A 15,665-nucleotide genomic window follows, 5' to 3' on the forward strand; every position below is an offset into this window, starting at 1 on the left:
GCTTTACACGGTTGATCCTGGATTTAAAACAATGTGAATTCAAGCAAATTAAATGAGGCAATTTTAAGAAAATACAAAGGACAAAAATAAAAGATAAGATAATATGCTATATCTTGTTTGCCATACAAAAGCCAATGCATAAGTAAGTCAGTACAGTAACGCACATGATAAAAAAAAAGTAGTTTTTTTTTTTTAAACAAACTAGCACTTTTGATGTTTTTTTAAACTGCACCTCTACTTTTTACTCAAGGATATTTTTGAGTCAGTAATCTACTTTTTACTTCACTACATTTGACATTTTTACCTCATTTACAACAGTGTAGGGGGGCGGGAGTGCGGGGAGCACTTCTACTGCAGATGCCAAGTTTCTAGCAGCCAGGAACCAAAAGAAGCACCACCTATCTTTTGAAAACGATGCGATGACAACGGAGCAAAACTCAAAACAAGAGGCAGCTTCCAGGGACACTCCCTGTCCACACATTTAATACCAAAATCTAAAAGACAACATTTACATAATAAGTCGCCCTCTGTGCTGCAAAACACTGAGATTTCTGCCTTTAAAAACTTTTCTTCTAACCTCCACAGGCACATTGAAGTAAGTTGCACTGAAGGTGAAAAAGCAGTTAGCTAGCTGACATTAGCTATGTTAATTTTTCATGTGTGGGGCGTGCAGCAGCTCAGGGGGTAGAGCATGCATCCCATGTACAAAGGTAAAGTCCTTTCTGCAGCAGCTGTGGGTTCGAGTCATCCCCCGTCTCTCTGCCCCTTTTCAAACCTAACCCTATGTAATGTTTATCTTTAATGCTATGAGAGAGAAGATAGAGGGAGAGATGGAGAGATTGTTCATATCTCACTTGTATAGGTTTCCTATTTGATTTGCAGCCTACCTGCTCTACTTCACTTCAAAAAAGTTTTATCAAAAAGGTTTTGTTTGTTTTTTTCCAAGTTAAAACAGACAACTATTCATCTTGTCCTCCCCAAGTATTTCCAAATGGTGTTGTTGTTGGCACCACTGCTGCAAAGACAACTGGTTTGCTTTCTGTTTTTCTTAGTGAGCTTTGCAGCTACCAGCAACACAGGACACACTACATTGCAGTTGTTTCACCATCCAGTATTTCTGCTACTAGAGATAGAAATTGCAAAGAACCTACTCTTTGGTAACTGGTGATAGCTGCTGATAACTACCAGGAAAAACTAAAGTGCTGACCTCAGTGAGCTTTAGTGCTGCTGGTAGGCATAATTAGTTAGGGTACCTGTTTCCCCTGCTTCCAGTCTTTGTGCTAAGCTAAGCTAACCAGCTGCTCCTGGCTGTAGCTTGCCTCTTATAGCCTGATACTTTCTGATACTGATCATCTCTTGATCACATTTGGTCAGATCCTTTATTTCTTTCTTAATCACTTAAAGTGATTCAACACCACCACAATAAATAGTCTCTTCTTTCAACAAAAAATAAGCTTTACGTCCACCTCTGTTTAACTCTAACTACAATTTTGTTTTAACTTCTTACTCTTGTTGACACCTGTTGACCCTGTGCTCCTAACCTTACCTTCCTGGTCTGAAACGTGTGTGTGTGTGTGTGCCTGTGTGTATGCGCTAGTCTGGCAGCGCCGTGGCACGCTGGCAGGAGCGGGCGCTGCGCAGAGTGTCCAGGAGTCGCGTGTGCTGGCGAGTTCTGTCCGTGTGCTGGGCAGGCGCACAACGCTCCCCGCCACCTCTGGGTGCCAGCGGATCTGAGGAAGGCCTAGTGAGAATTCGGGTCAGCACAGCACAGCCAGGGACCAGGGGCCAAGGGCTATATCTGCTTACCTATATGTTATAGTGCTGCATTCATGCCATATGGCAAAATATTTTGAATCATTGAGGCCTGAGGTTTTACAGATGAGATGCAAAATAAATTTCCACTCATCTCAACTTTTGGGAGGAGGTGCATGTCCTTTTTATTACCCTATGACATGAATGCACTGTATATAATAAGGCTATAACTGCAGGAAGGGCAGCAAAACACGTGCACAGACTGTAACGCCACCCTGGACTACCTGGTCAACTCATCCTTTACAGGGATCGTGGCTTTCCTCCTTCTACACTGTGTTTTGCTTTTCCTTCCCCACAGCTTTAAGTCTCCGCTGGCCATGCTGGAAGAATGAAAAAATAAATGAAGTAATATAGTTTGTTTTCTTGGCTGAGTTATGGTAATGATTTATGACTGGAGCAGAGTGAGTTCTCTCTGTCATGGCCAGGCAGTGACGTTAGCCTCTATAGATAAGTGCCCATTCTCCACATGTCCATCCACTCTGGTGTCTCCGAGGTGGCCTGGCTGGCTGTGCTGCCCTGTGCTTAGGACGCCTGACCTCCTCATTGATCCATCAGGGAGGCTACATCTCAGCACTGCAGTTTGTCCTAAAGCTACTCTCCTCTCCTTCCTGATGAGCGACTTAAACGATAGTTCCGATTTTTTGAAGTGGGGCTGTATGTGGTATTTATAGTTAGTGTATTTCCAGTAGAAGGCAATTGACATGCTCCCAGTTTGGATAAGCAGGCAGGAGTACCACCACCAATATATTTACAAATATTCACCACTTTACCTTGCTGTCAGAGAGCCCTTTCTGATGGGGAACTGAACTGAAAGTGAAGCATATCTGTGCTCCCTTCACAGCCAGACTTCATTGACAAAAACAGTAATTTTAGGTCACTGAACACAGGAGCTGCTGTTCTACTGCTGCCTCGATCAGTTAATTTGTTTGTGTTATTGTGTGACTTTGATGTTTTAAAAGATTAGTTTGGATTCACCAAAATCATATAATAATACAAACAAACTAACTGATAGATGCAGCAGTAGACGAGCAGCACCCGTGGTCAGCAACCTAAAATTACGGTTTTTGTCAATGGAGTGTGGTGGCTTTGAAAAGAGTGATATAACGTCCTCAGTTCCCCGTCAGAAAGGGCTGTCTGATGGTAAGGTAAAGCGGTGAAAATGATTTAATACAGTGAGCACTTAGGCTCAATACACGTCTTGCCCCTCCCCATGCATTTTGCACGTTCACGTCCATGGGTAGGGTGTCGTGATTCTTGTTGGGATTGAAGGGTAGGGTGAAGTGTGAGGGCAACACGGCCATCCAAACAGTTTTTTCAGAGGCATACTCCAAACCTGATGAATGCAGAAGCTGATGAATCAGTTGCAAACTAACTAACGAGCTAATGTTACATTGTTATTGCTGATTTGTGAAGGACAGTCCCCCATTTTGACAGTGCCACGTTCATGCACCTCCCCATGATGGCATACGAGGCCCGAAATTCAACTGCAGTTCAGCAGCAAAGTTGATTCACTTGTTACCACTCCTCTAACATCAGTGCAGACTGGCAGGGAAGGAGCACTGGTTGCTAATGTTACCCTACAGAGCACCGCTAGTGGCCTGGTAATGAAGCAGTGCTATTTTTTATATGATGACTTTTGTGATCAATTAATAGTATGAAACTTAAGTTGTCAACAAATCATGAGTGTCCTGACAACCACAAAGGGCTGCCTGTAGCCCACGCAAAATAAATTACCACTGCAGAAGACAGCACAGTTGCTGTGTCTGGCAACACTTGTTGCATCTGTTCACATACCGACGTCGTATCAGGGTCTTGTAGGATGTCCCATTTAAACAGAGGAAGTTTTCAACCGCTACCACAACTAACTCCGCTCCGAAAATGGGATGGAAGGCCTTAATTTGATATTGATTTTTTTATGTGGCTAAAATACATGTTGCTGCTGGCCCCGTCCACAGCAGTGCATTGCTAACTTCCTTGGTGGTACCCCCACCTGCTTCTCCAATCTGAGGGTGTGCCAATTGCCATGGTCTATTGGGAATACACCGACTATGGATAAGTGCTTCATACAGCCCCACTTCAAAAATGTCGGAACTGTCTCTTTAACGATAACCAAGCCACAGATTGAATTTATGGATTCTGCTCTTTAACAGGCAGAAGAAACAGTAAAACAACATGTAACAGCCACATGGAGAGAGGGATTGGAGGAGGTAGGAAAGGAGGCTCGTCAAGGTCGCTGAGATGCAGCCACTGAGCTAAGCTCTGGATCTATGGGTAGCAGAGGTTCTGGACGCTTGCCTTTGTCCACCATTCACTGCCAGCTTTCATCACAGCTTCCCTCAAGTCAGTTGAGTGTGTGTGCCCACACATATACAAGTGGGTGTGTGTGTGTGTGTGATGGGCTGCTTGCGCGATGAGTGGGAGACATACATACGCACACGTGACGCAATGGCATCGCAGCCAAGAGCGCCGTAACAGGGGGAGCAGTGTTTGTGTTGGCATGCCATTCATACTCAGGCCCTCTTGGACGACACTCCATACACACATTCACACGCACTTGTAGGCATATGTGGAAGTGCTGAGACACATGCTCCCTCTACACACACACACACACACACACACACACACAAACAGTGAGCGTTGGCTGGTGTCCCTCTCCAGCCAGGCCTGGGGAGAGCGTCATTAACTGGGCATTCCCTCTGACAGCTGCAGCAGCTCACTCCTCCCACACACACACACACACACACACAGAGTCAGAGGGCATTCCTTTGACGGCATCGGTTTTTGGCCCGCGGCCCTTTAAGAGCTCAGCTGCGTGCCTTACGCATCACAGCTCTGTTAGGATATCATGTTCCTGTTTGTGGACTCTGGCTCTCCTCTCTGTCTGTCTGCTGGCTATATCACATAGAGTTGGCTCCGGCTCCTCCGCCACATAGAAATTCAATGAAACATATCAACGTTCACTGTCTTGTTATTCGCGCTATTCTCATTTAGGTTCAGAGTCAAAACAAAGGAAACTCAGGAGGGAAATCCTCACAGCAGTGTGGGTTCATAGTGGAGCTGTGTGCCGGCGAGGTGCATTTCCTGGCACATGGAACAAACTGAGTTATCGTTCAGAGAGCCGGACAAACTGGACTCATTGTTCTCGACGGGAACGTTTCTGAGCCTCCACACTTTATTAACCCCTTCAGACCATCCACTGCAATAAATCAAATAATAATAGATTTCAGCTGATGAAAGTGTCCTTTTTAAAATGGTGACTCTTGCCCGGAAACTAGACAGACTCAACTAACCAATAAATGTCAAGATTTGACTTGTAAGTTGACAGAAGATGGCAGACAAAACAGGAAGTCCACCTTTAAGTGTTCATTTCTGTTCATGCAGACCTCAAAATGTTGAAAAGGACGTAACAATAACAGGTTAAAATCACCATATTCTGATTTTTATGACGTTGCGTCAGTGATAGCTGTGGCGTTATTTCGGCTTGTCCGTTCATCTGTCCCTCCATCCAGTTCTCGTGAACCCGATGTCTCAAGAATGCCTTTCGGAATTTCTTCAAATTTGGCACAAACGTCCACTTGGACTCAACGATGAACTGCATTGCCTCTCTTGGTGACAGCTTACCAGCTCCAAACTGGAGTTGGAAACCCGCTGGCTTATTGACATTAAATTAGCTCGGTTGTTATTAGCTGGTAACTAGCTTCTAGCAGTTTGGACCACTCTGCCGAAAGAAAGATGGCGAGGCGTTCAGGTGCAGCTCACCAGCAATCCCGCACACACATTGAAGGTCTGTTTATTGGGTCATTGGGTCAACGTTTCGGTCTATAGGTTGGTCCTGATGAAGGTCTATAGACCGAAACGTTGACCCAGTGACCCAGTAAACAGAGCTTCAATGTGTGTGTGGGAGCAAGTGTGATTCTTGCAGTGAACTTGTCTGGGGATCAGCTCCCAGCACCACCCACTTCAAGAGAAAGAGAATGTCCATGTTGATTGAGGCTTGATTTTATTGCAGTCCTCATCACAATCCGATAAACATGGCCTTCTCATGAGGTTAAAGAGTAGCCCCGAGCTTATCTAGACACTTGATTCTGCTGCTGCCATCACTACTTGCTGCACGGCGTCTTCACCATCACACCCCCAGAGAGCTGCTTCCTGCCACATACACCACGAAGCACAGGTCACACCCTCACAGGTTACCCACAAGGCCATCACCCTTAAAGGGGAAAATGTGTTTAGCCAGTAACAACTAATTAGAATTTGGTGGTGACACAAAACATGCCCAAGAATTCTTGCGCTAATTACGATAACAAGTCACACAAATGTCTAACAGGGTAAAATGATAAAATGACAACATTTTATATGAATTATTGGATAGATCATCTCTGCTGTCGGGAGGAGGATGCATATGAAGCATCCATGTTTTAGAACATGCAGCTTCTTTGCAGCAGCATCCATATATGAAGGATTGTCAATTGCTATGGCTCCATGTGAGTCTGGACAGATATGGATGTAAACTGCAACTTGACTGTCTCATGGAGGCATGCAACCGTGAGGTGGTAATTCTAGTTTTCAATATTAAGAACACAGGATTTCTATATAAAATGTCATGTCCATCCCATCTAGAATATCATAAACAGGAGGCAGAATTATTTTAAAGGATTATGAAGACAGCAGAGATCATTTCTATCCTAAAACATGTTTGTACAACTAATAATAATTTGCAGTCAGTTTAGTTCCTAAGTTTGAAGTCAAGTAAATCCCTACAGCTTCAGGCTTGTTAGAGTTAAGACTTTTTAAGATACTTTTAATGGCACTCAGAATTAAATTTAAGACAAGTTTTCACCAAGATTTAAGATAAAAATAATCAACCGATATCCATTACTTAGGGTTAGGGACAGTTTTGCCCATATATTTATTGTAATATAAAACACGACATTGTCTCATGGTGTAGACGAGGTAGAACAGACCTGACATTTGTTGCCAAGTTTTCTTGGGGATTTTGTGTTTCTCACTCTGCATGTCAAATTCCATTCCTAAATTTCCATCGGATGGAGTTTGAAAAACTTCTCCCTGTATCTTATCGGCGAAATGTTCATTTCAGTATGATATTTCAATTAAAAGCCTTAATCTGACGATACCAAAGACGTGCCAATACAATTGTTCATCCTGTGCCGTCACGGAGGATCTGAACCTCTCATAAATGAAGAAATTCTAGAAACGTAGCCTTTGATTTAGGAGACAAGGCGAAGAACTCTGTAAGGCCTGAGTTTGTAAATATAGAGATTAAAGAAATATTTTCTGCAAAAGGCACAAACTGTGACGGTGCATTTGTGATGTAATATAAATATTTGAAGAGACTCAGGCGAGGTACGAGACGTGCGCATATTTTCTCACTGACTACACGGAAGAACCGACATTGTGTCAAGGCTCGTCAGCCTGCTGCCGGACATCTGAAGCACTGCCCACATCTCTGATTTGACATTTCAAATAATGAAGTCAGAGGAAATGACAGTTCAGTCTGAGTATCAGGGCGGTGCCTTTGGTGATAGACGTGCTTTGAGTTGCAGCTGAGGTTTCATTAGAAGATGAACTGCCTCCAAATGAAATCAGTCAGCCTTTGAACCAAAATCATTTTTGTGTTAACGGAGATGTTTGGTCTCATGGCAAACATGACCATAAAGAGGCTCCAGCACTCTGCTCTGCAGGTTTCAGGAAAGTCTGTTTAGGTGACATCAGAGCCCTAACTGGCCTTAAAAGAGCAGTGTGTAAAATTTAAAGGGATTTTGTGGCATCTAGTGGTGAGGATTGTAGATTTCAACCTGCTGAAACTTCTCCTGGTTAGAATTCCTTTAGTGTTCAGGAGGTTTTTACGAGGAGCCGAATGATCTGCAGAGGTCTCTTGGTCTCCAGAACAAACAGACCAGCTGATTTAAACCGGTAAAACAATGAAGAAGCTGTTTCATGTAAAAAAGAAAAAAATAATCTGTGTTTTTCCGATGCTGCTCGTCACGAAAAGGAGGATGTCCCTATCTAGAGCCAGTGTTCAGTACTCACCGGGTTGCTGAAGTGCCCTAACATCCCCACAGGAAATATCTTAAAGGCTAGGGTGTTGTTGCCGTACAGTTTCCATGGCAGCAGATTGCTCTGTTTCTCTATCGGTCAAAGTGACGGCTGTGACGGGAGAAGTCATGAACGATAAAAAGAAAATCAAACATGCTAGACTTTCTGTTGCGAAGTCATGAGGCGTCCTAGACGTGGCGTTGGTTGCCATCTACTATGACGCACCACACAAGATGAAATGACGGATTAGCGCAAATGACGCTCATTTGAGCCAACACCATACAACGCTACGTCAGGCTGATATCGAATGCTGTGAAACCAGCATTAGCCCTGTTCCCACTGTTAGCGCTGTTAGCTGTTAGCCACTGTGTCAGACACCTCCATGTTGAGAGCCATGTGCAGACAACCTCTGAGCCTCATTTTGACATATGGGTAAAAAATATTTTTGTCCCTTATGAGTGGAAGGTATTGAGGTCTGAAGGGGTTAATGACTGTGTCTGAAAGGATGACAATCGTCTTATGAGGAGAGTTTTATTCTCAATATTCCTATCGCAAAAATAACTCACCAAATGGTCGACCAAGTTTAGATTTATTTAACCTTAATGTAACACATCATGAAATATGCTGTTTCCTTTATTCTGTTAAATTACAGAATATTAATCATACTCATTTAGTGTCATTTTTCAGCCTTGAGAAGTATTTTGGAAGTCTTACATTATCTGCAGCCTGTTGCATTAAGATTGTTGGATACAGGATCATCATGTTATTCTCTTTCATGAGTCCTGCAGTAGCTTCCATTTAATACTGATAAGTTTTACCTGTTCATTTGAGGCCTGCTTTGCTGTAGCTGTGACAAGACATCTCTCTCACAGCTCTCCTCATACCCTAGAATAAGTTCCAATAAGCTAAGTTTAACCCTCTGTTGATGTGTTGTCCAGAGACTCATTCTCTTGTCTTCTCTTGTGTCCTCTGTCTCTCTGTTCTCCTCTCGGGACTTCCATCTCTTCTCTGTCTTCACTCACCTCCTCTTTTCTGCAGTCCCTTATCTTTGACGAGGTGGACCTATCAGATGCCAGCGTTGCAGAGTCCAGCACAAAGAATGTCAACAACAGTTTCACAGTGAGTGCATCCTGCAGTCTGAACACCCACGCACACCCCAACACGTACACATGCACTGTGCTTCAGTGGGGAGATCACAGGCACAGACACGTGTTTAACAGTGAGGCTGGTGAGAGTAGAGCCACACTGACATGGAGCTGTTGTGTGTTTTGGTTGACTGAGGAGTTTTAGGTGTGGGTGACTGACATGTTGATGGTTCTGAACCAACAGATATGGCACCTTGATTTACCAAAATTATTGTTTCTTTGCCTGAGAGATGTAGTTATGGACGAGTCTGTGGTGGAATAGTTCACCATTTTAGGAAATTAACTTGTTTTCTTTTTAGCGGGTAGTTTGATGATAACTGAAGATCTATACCAATCTCATGTCTGTCGGTTAAATAAGAAGCCTGAGCCATCACCCAGTTAGCTTAGCTTAGCATGAAGACTGGAATAAGGGGAAAAACGGAGCCTGGGTCTGACAAAAATTCACCCACTTCTGCACCTCTAACGCCCCGATCACACAGAAAGTGTTTTAGCAGCTGGAGGTGGCTCTTTGTAATCGTTGAGAGTGTGATGAAGCTTTTTGCTTGTGGTTTGCTCGTTTCTGCGCTTGAGGTGCCTGGCGTTTATGCCAGAGCACTCTGAACTTCTGAAGTTAAAAATACTTCAACTCAGAGTGCCTCATGTCATCTCTGCTTTTTTCCCACTGTCCAGTCGGATGATTTGAGAGGCGGGCCTTCTGTGGTGGTCACAACAACAAGTTTACAGTTGGTAAATAATGGAGGACAAACTAGTGGTAGCAGTTGCTGGACACCCAGAGCTACACGGCCTGACGATAGACAGCAGGTTGTGAAACTGCCCCTGAGTCGTCCTAAAATCTGCCTGTAAACGTCCATGATGGAGGAGAAGCTCCTGGACCAACTGGTGGTACTCCCTGTGATCCAGCCTCTTTTTTAGGGTCTCATGTACCCACACAGATCTCTGTTTATCTGCTGACAGCCTCTCACCCTCAACCAGAGCTACAGACAGCACCCTCTGCCTCAACATGGCAGCAGCTACTGTGAAATAAAAAAATATTAATAATAAAAAATGGTAGATTGATTACATGGGAAGGTTAGGGTAAGGAGGTGATGGGGTGGTTGCATAGCAACAATAGAAAGGCACAGCAGGTGTTTTTTTTTTTTTTATAAGTAGCATTCAATTTTTTTTTTAAAAAAAAAGTGTGCCTTGGGTTTTTCAACCTGTGTGATCGGGGCCTGAAGCTCACTGAGTAACACCGGGTACACACTATACGAGAATAAAGCCAATTTTGGGCCCGACTCGCCCTCCTGACAATGATCTGCAACGCCTCGATTTTTGATGGTTCATCTTACATGTTTCAAAAAAGCAACACCTGCACACTTAACTCCATGCCACAAAAGTTTAATTGCAAAGAAACGTTCATATAGGGTGACCATATTTTGATTTCCAAAAAAGAGGACATTCAGCCGGCCACGACATAGCCTAGTTAAATGATACTCGCAGTTTACTCAAAGATGCCTTATCATTTTAATATATTTAAAATTTATATGTATGGATAGAAAATTCAATTATATTACAAAATAATATCTCTCAAAGACAGAAATTCAGATAGGCCCCTACAGATAGGGGACACATACACACACTAGAGTGTGGCAGTCCGAGCCCGATGATACCCACAGGTCGGGCCGGGTTTGGTCAAAAACGTAGCTATAAATTGTATTCAGGCTCGGGTCGGATTCGGTCAGCTTTCAGTGAAAATGTAGTGTAAAAATAAATAAAATCCTATTGTCTGTCCTGTTTATTGCTTGGGCACTGTTATTTACATGACAACAACTGAACATAACACACACACACACATTGGCTGTTTGTTTCTACCTCTCTCCTCGCTGGAAGTCTCGGACCTCCCGCCGCCCGCCTCCGCCTTGATTAAACGCTGAAAATAAAATAAAAGAGGGAGACAGGTTTTTCCTGTTTTATCTTATTTTGTTTTATTTCTCCCTCTCCTCTCGCTGGAAGCCTCGGACCTCCCGCCACCCACTCCCGTCTCAAACACGGAGGTCTTCCTCTCCGCTGAGCACGCCCGGCCTGTTAAATAGCCTGTAACCGTAACAACTGTGTGACACAAACTAAGTGCTTTGGTCATTAAATAATGTCGGGCTCGGTTTGGGTTTGGACAGAAATATGCGACACACACAAACACACGGAAAACTGGACATTATCATCAGTTTATAAAAAACCCCCGGACGGGATGTGAAAAGTGGACATGTCTGGGCAAAAGAGGACGTTTGGTCAGCCTACGTTCAAAGACACAAAGCGTTTTAAAGACGTGTCGATCCTGCTCAGATCTGGTCAAATCAGGTCAAAATATTTGAAAATGTGAAATCACACGTGTGTTTTAACATAATGCACTTTTCAAACATTTTAATCAGACGAAAATCCAAGTAGAATGGAAGCATTGACTCAAGTAAACTTTAATGGCTTGTAGTTAGTGTGCAGAGGTTACTTTTTCCTTCATGTATGCTGTTTATTGATAGCCTTGCACCTACGTATTGTTCATATAATTATTCTCCCTCAACTCTAAAGATCATCTCGCCAGATTTTCCTGTGGTGTGAGGTATGTTTAGAGTGCAGGTCCCTTGATCTGCGCTGAAGTCCATCCTGGCTGAGCTGATTTCAAATTGCAAACATTTAACAAGTTTAATATTTATGATCCGATATCCAGTGGTCCTGCAGGCTTCAGAGGTTTTCAGTGCAATATCAATTGGAATTCAACATGCACAGTCTATATTCATGCTGCCTCCATGACTTCACTCATATTTCTTAAATTTTTGTCTTTGTATTTTTGGGGAAAGTAGTGCAAAAACTAACAGGTAATTCTGTCGTCCGCTATGTTTGTGTGTGCTAAAGTCACATTTGGTTGTGCAAGATTTCTTGTTGTTTATGAATGGAATCTGTGAGTGTGTGGTGCACTGTTTTGGCCCAGTAGTTGCTCTCTCCACTCTACAGGAAGAATACTGTTAAATTTGTAATTACATGTCGTTATGTGTGGGCTCTCTTACATTTTTAACATCTGTTCAGATTTTAAAAAATCTATTGGTGTGGGCCAGCCGTAAGCTCAGCTAACCAGCTGCTATATTTTCCCACATGTGATTTTTATTGAGGCATTTACCGAGGCATTTCTTAAATTCGGAAACGATACAGAACAATAGCGTCATTTTTCATATCATAAACCAGTAGGCAGAACATGATGAACAGGCACTGAAGGGAGTGCAGATCTTTTTAAAGTCACCCAACTTGTCCTTCAGAGGAAATCTGATTCTCTCGAAGTGGAGATTATTGGAGTCGTTAAGGCTAGAGCTCGGGCCATCTGCAATAAATTGTCTTTGTGGCTTCCCTGATGTGTTCGGGACCTCTGTTGTGCCAAGGACGATCAGTTTGGGGTCAGGACGTTCAGTCAGACCTTGAGAAAGATGGCGAAAATGTGTAGCCTCATATTTAAATGACAAATGTGGCAGTGTTACTGATCTTCTCCATTATATCTGGGCAGAATGAAAACCAGCAAAATAGCCCCTCCTTTTTTGTAATTTGCTTATTTCTATCTCTGATTGACAGCGTCCTGTTCTTAACATTGGACAAAGTTAATTAATGATTGAGTTAATTTGCCTACGTTTAATGAAATGTCATAATTGAGTCCCATAAATTGTATATGTACAGAAGGCACATATGATCTTTAACTTCAGACTACATTCACAGTGGTCAGCTATTGTGCATTCAGGCAGAGATCCATCAGGAGTTACAAGAAAACAGAATTCGCCCTTCAAGGAATAATGATTCACCTTTCATATCGTACACCTAAAAATAAAAGTCCAATAGTTATATTTAGATATTTGAATACATTTCCCAGCATAACTCCCTCTGTTGTTGTCACGTGCGGCTCACCGTGCATCATCTCGTGGGAGAAAAAAAACAATGCTGCTGTGAATGGATTCTTGTCCGGGAAAAGAATGAGCAGCTGAGCTGGACGAGCGTGTGTGGGAGGTGGAGGGGAAATGAACACGAGTATAATGAGCAACGAGGATGAAAACAGACAGTGAAAGAGCTAGTGGTGCCCTGTCCTTTCTATAAATGTCTCTCTTCTCCCCGGGTGTTGCTATAATAAGAAACAAGGAGGAGGAGGAGGTGGGCAGGAGAGCAGTGCCCGGAGGAGAGCACGCGGCTATTTTTAGCAACGTCTTGAAATGCCTCACTGGGTGCCTGGGATGGATTAACGTCTGCCATATTCATAAATAAGATTACAGTGCGCCTGCTGCTGCATGTGTGTGCAGCATGTGCCGTGACTCTGTGTGTGCTGGGGTTAATAAACATGCTGTGATAAAGACTTGGAGATGAGCTCCACATGTCCTTATGAGCATCAGCATCCCTCTAAGATGGTGAGAGGAGGGGGAGGAGGGGATGCTGAAGGAGGAAAGAGAGGGAAAGAATAAGCTGAGAGGAGGTAAAGATGCAAGAAGGGAAGTCAAGGCAAAATAGGATGAAGTATCTTCACAGGCGGAGGTGAAAGAAGGGCAGTGATTGATGGGGAATGACTGCAGAGCCGTTTAAGATGGCGAAGGGTAAGACAAGGCAAGGTAAAGGAAATCCTGGAGTGATGTCACACCATCGCTAACTGCACTCGCGCACATACTCCCTGGGGGAAAGAGAGACTGAGAGGGGGAGAGTGAGAGCGAGGCAGGAGCATGCACTGAGACGTGGGAAGACGGACGCAGAGGAAAGGAGGGAGGCAGAGGAGGGGAAATGAAGACAGGACAGGCGGGACCGACGGAGAATGACCAGTGAAACATAAAACCAAAGGTAATGTGACATGCCGAATGGTAGTTCACCTGCAGCGCCCACATGCAAATCTCTGCGATGCATCAACCCAGACACGGTCACGCACGCCGACAGGGGGAGACCGGGCTTCGTCACGCAGGTTGTGCGATCACGACTGAGGCAGAGAGAGAGCACTGCAGAGGATGCAGTGCAGGGGTTTGCTCTAACTGTGCAGAGCAGTTACCAGTCTGTCTGTCTGTCTGTCTGTCTGTCTGTTTGTCTGTGTCGATTGGTCCTCTGAGGATAAGTGATGCTGCTGGCGTCCTCGATGCAGGTCGGTGCTTCTTGCTTGGAGGGTTTGAACGAGATGTGCCGGTGCAACGATGTTTAGAGATTCATGTGGGAGCTCTGCAGATGTCTGTTCAGTGTGTGCATGCCTGTGTTTTGGGAGCTCTGCTCCCCTGGGGTGCTGCGAGGAATTTGGACCTATCAGCAGCAACATAGGGAAAAATCACAAGAATTGAATTACCCTACTTACAGAGGGGAATAATTTCACTTCTCCAGTGTGCTGTGCAGTGTAGACAGTTATGTAATCACCATACAGTCTTCATTAGCTACTGTTCTCCAACATGGGTTTATTATTTTTTTCAAACAGGGACAATAAAGGTGAAAGAATGAGATGTGCAACAGATGTGATGCAAAAAACATGCTTTAAATTTGCTGTTAATTCAGGGTGAAGCAGCCAAACAAAGGTGTCTGTGCATGTGTCATTCATGACTGGTCATGCATTGACACCATAGATGGAAGTGTATAAGAGTGCACGTATATGTTGGGGTTAAATGCGTGTGACCAGCTGATGCATTCAGCGTCACTGTTTCATTAGGAGCCCCTGTGAATACATGATGAGGCAGTGTTGCCGTAGGGCTGCGAGGAAGCACCTTGAGGTCCACGTGAGGGAGAGCTCAGCCCAACCCGAACCCTAAAATCATTACAGACTCTGCAGGGACGCACCGCCTCTCACTGACTCACTCACGCTTATTGGATTGGCTCGCTTATTACTGTCCACTTTAAATCCAACAAATGAATCTCAAGGAAACTCAGATCGGGTCTGAATTGCGCGCTTGTATGAGCGGTGCATCAGCGCTCGGATCTGTTGTGTAGTTGGTATTAACAGTTTAAAGCTGCAGGCGGGTGAGTGTGTGTGTGTGTGTGTTGTTGGGAGCGAGCAGCTGTGAGTGTGCTCCACCTCCTGTGCTGTTGTGCTGCAGGTCCCAGTGGGTACAGGATCTGTGCATCACTGTCACCAATCCTCTGCCTCTGCGTGTGTACGAGTGTGTGTAAACAGTGACGGGTGTCCCTCATTATCAGATAATCTCTGGTGTTTGCCTCTCCACCAAAAAAATACCAACTAATGAGGCTTATAATTACAAGTTCTCATCGTTTAGAGATGCTGATCCAAGAGCCACTTCTGGTTGTCACTTGTCATTACACACACACACACACACACACACACACACGCACACAGATCTGATATATTCAGCTCTGAAGGTCAGTCATCATGAGAGGTTTTCCACACTTGAGGGATGCCTGGAGCCATTTTTGGAAACAGCCGTTCCTGTTTCCCCTGGCAACCAATCTTATCGCTACCCCGTTCCAGACCCAAGACACACACATGCAAAGACACACACATGGACACAGTACGCCAGCAGAGACACACAATGATCTATGTCCAAAGGGATCAATTTGCTCATGCACAAATGGACACACACTAATCCTCGCAGCTCCTGGTGGAAAACTGTACCGTGATTAACGGCCGGGAAAAACATACAATTCTCCGAAGAGCGACTGTGAGAGAGAAAGAGAGAG

General features: G+C 44.2%; 1 protein-coding gene across 2 annotated transcripts in view; it reads left to right on the top strand.

Annotated features, from left to right (window-relative positions):
- The window catches only part of dgkh (diacylglycerol kinase, eta), an 87,235-nt gene that overhangs the window by 18,066 nt on the left and 53,504 nt on the right, over positions 1–15,665 (top strand). For both annotated transcript variants that reach the window (XM_049593730.1, XM_049593729.1), the window contains one exon: positions 8,908–8,988. In XM_049593730.1, the coding sequence (XP_049449687.1) occupies positions 8,908–8,988 (81 nt within the window). The remainder of the gene's footprint in view (positions 1–8,907; positions 8,989–15,665) is intronic.

Source organism: Epinephelus fuscoguttatus, linkage group LG13 (assembly GCF_011397635.1).
Source record: "Epinephelus fuscoguttatus linkage group LG13, E.fuscoguttatus.final_Chr_v1".
Taxonomy (NCBI): Eukaryota; Metazoa; Chordata; class Actinopteri; order Perciformes; family Serranidae; genus Epinephelus; species Epinephelus fuscoguttatus.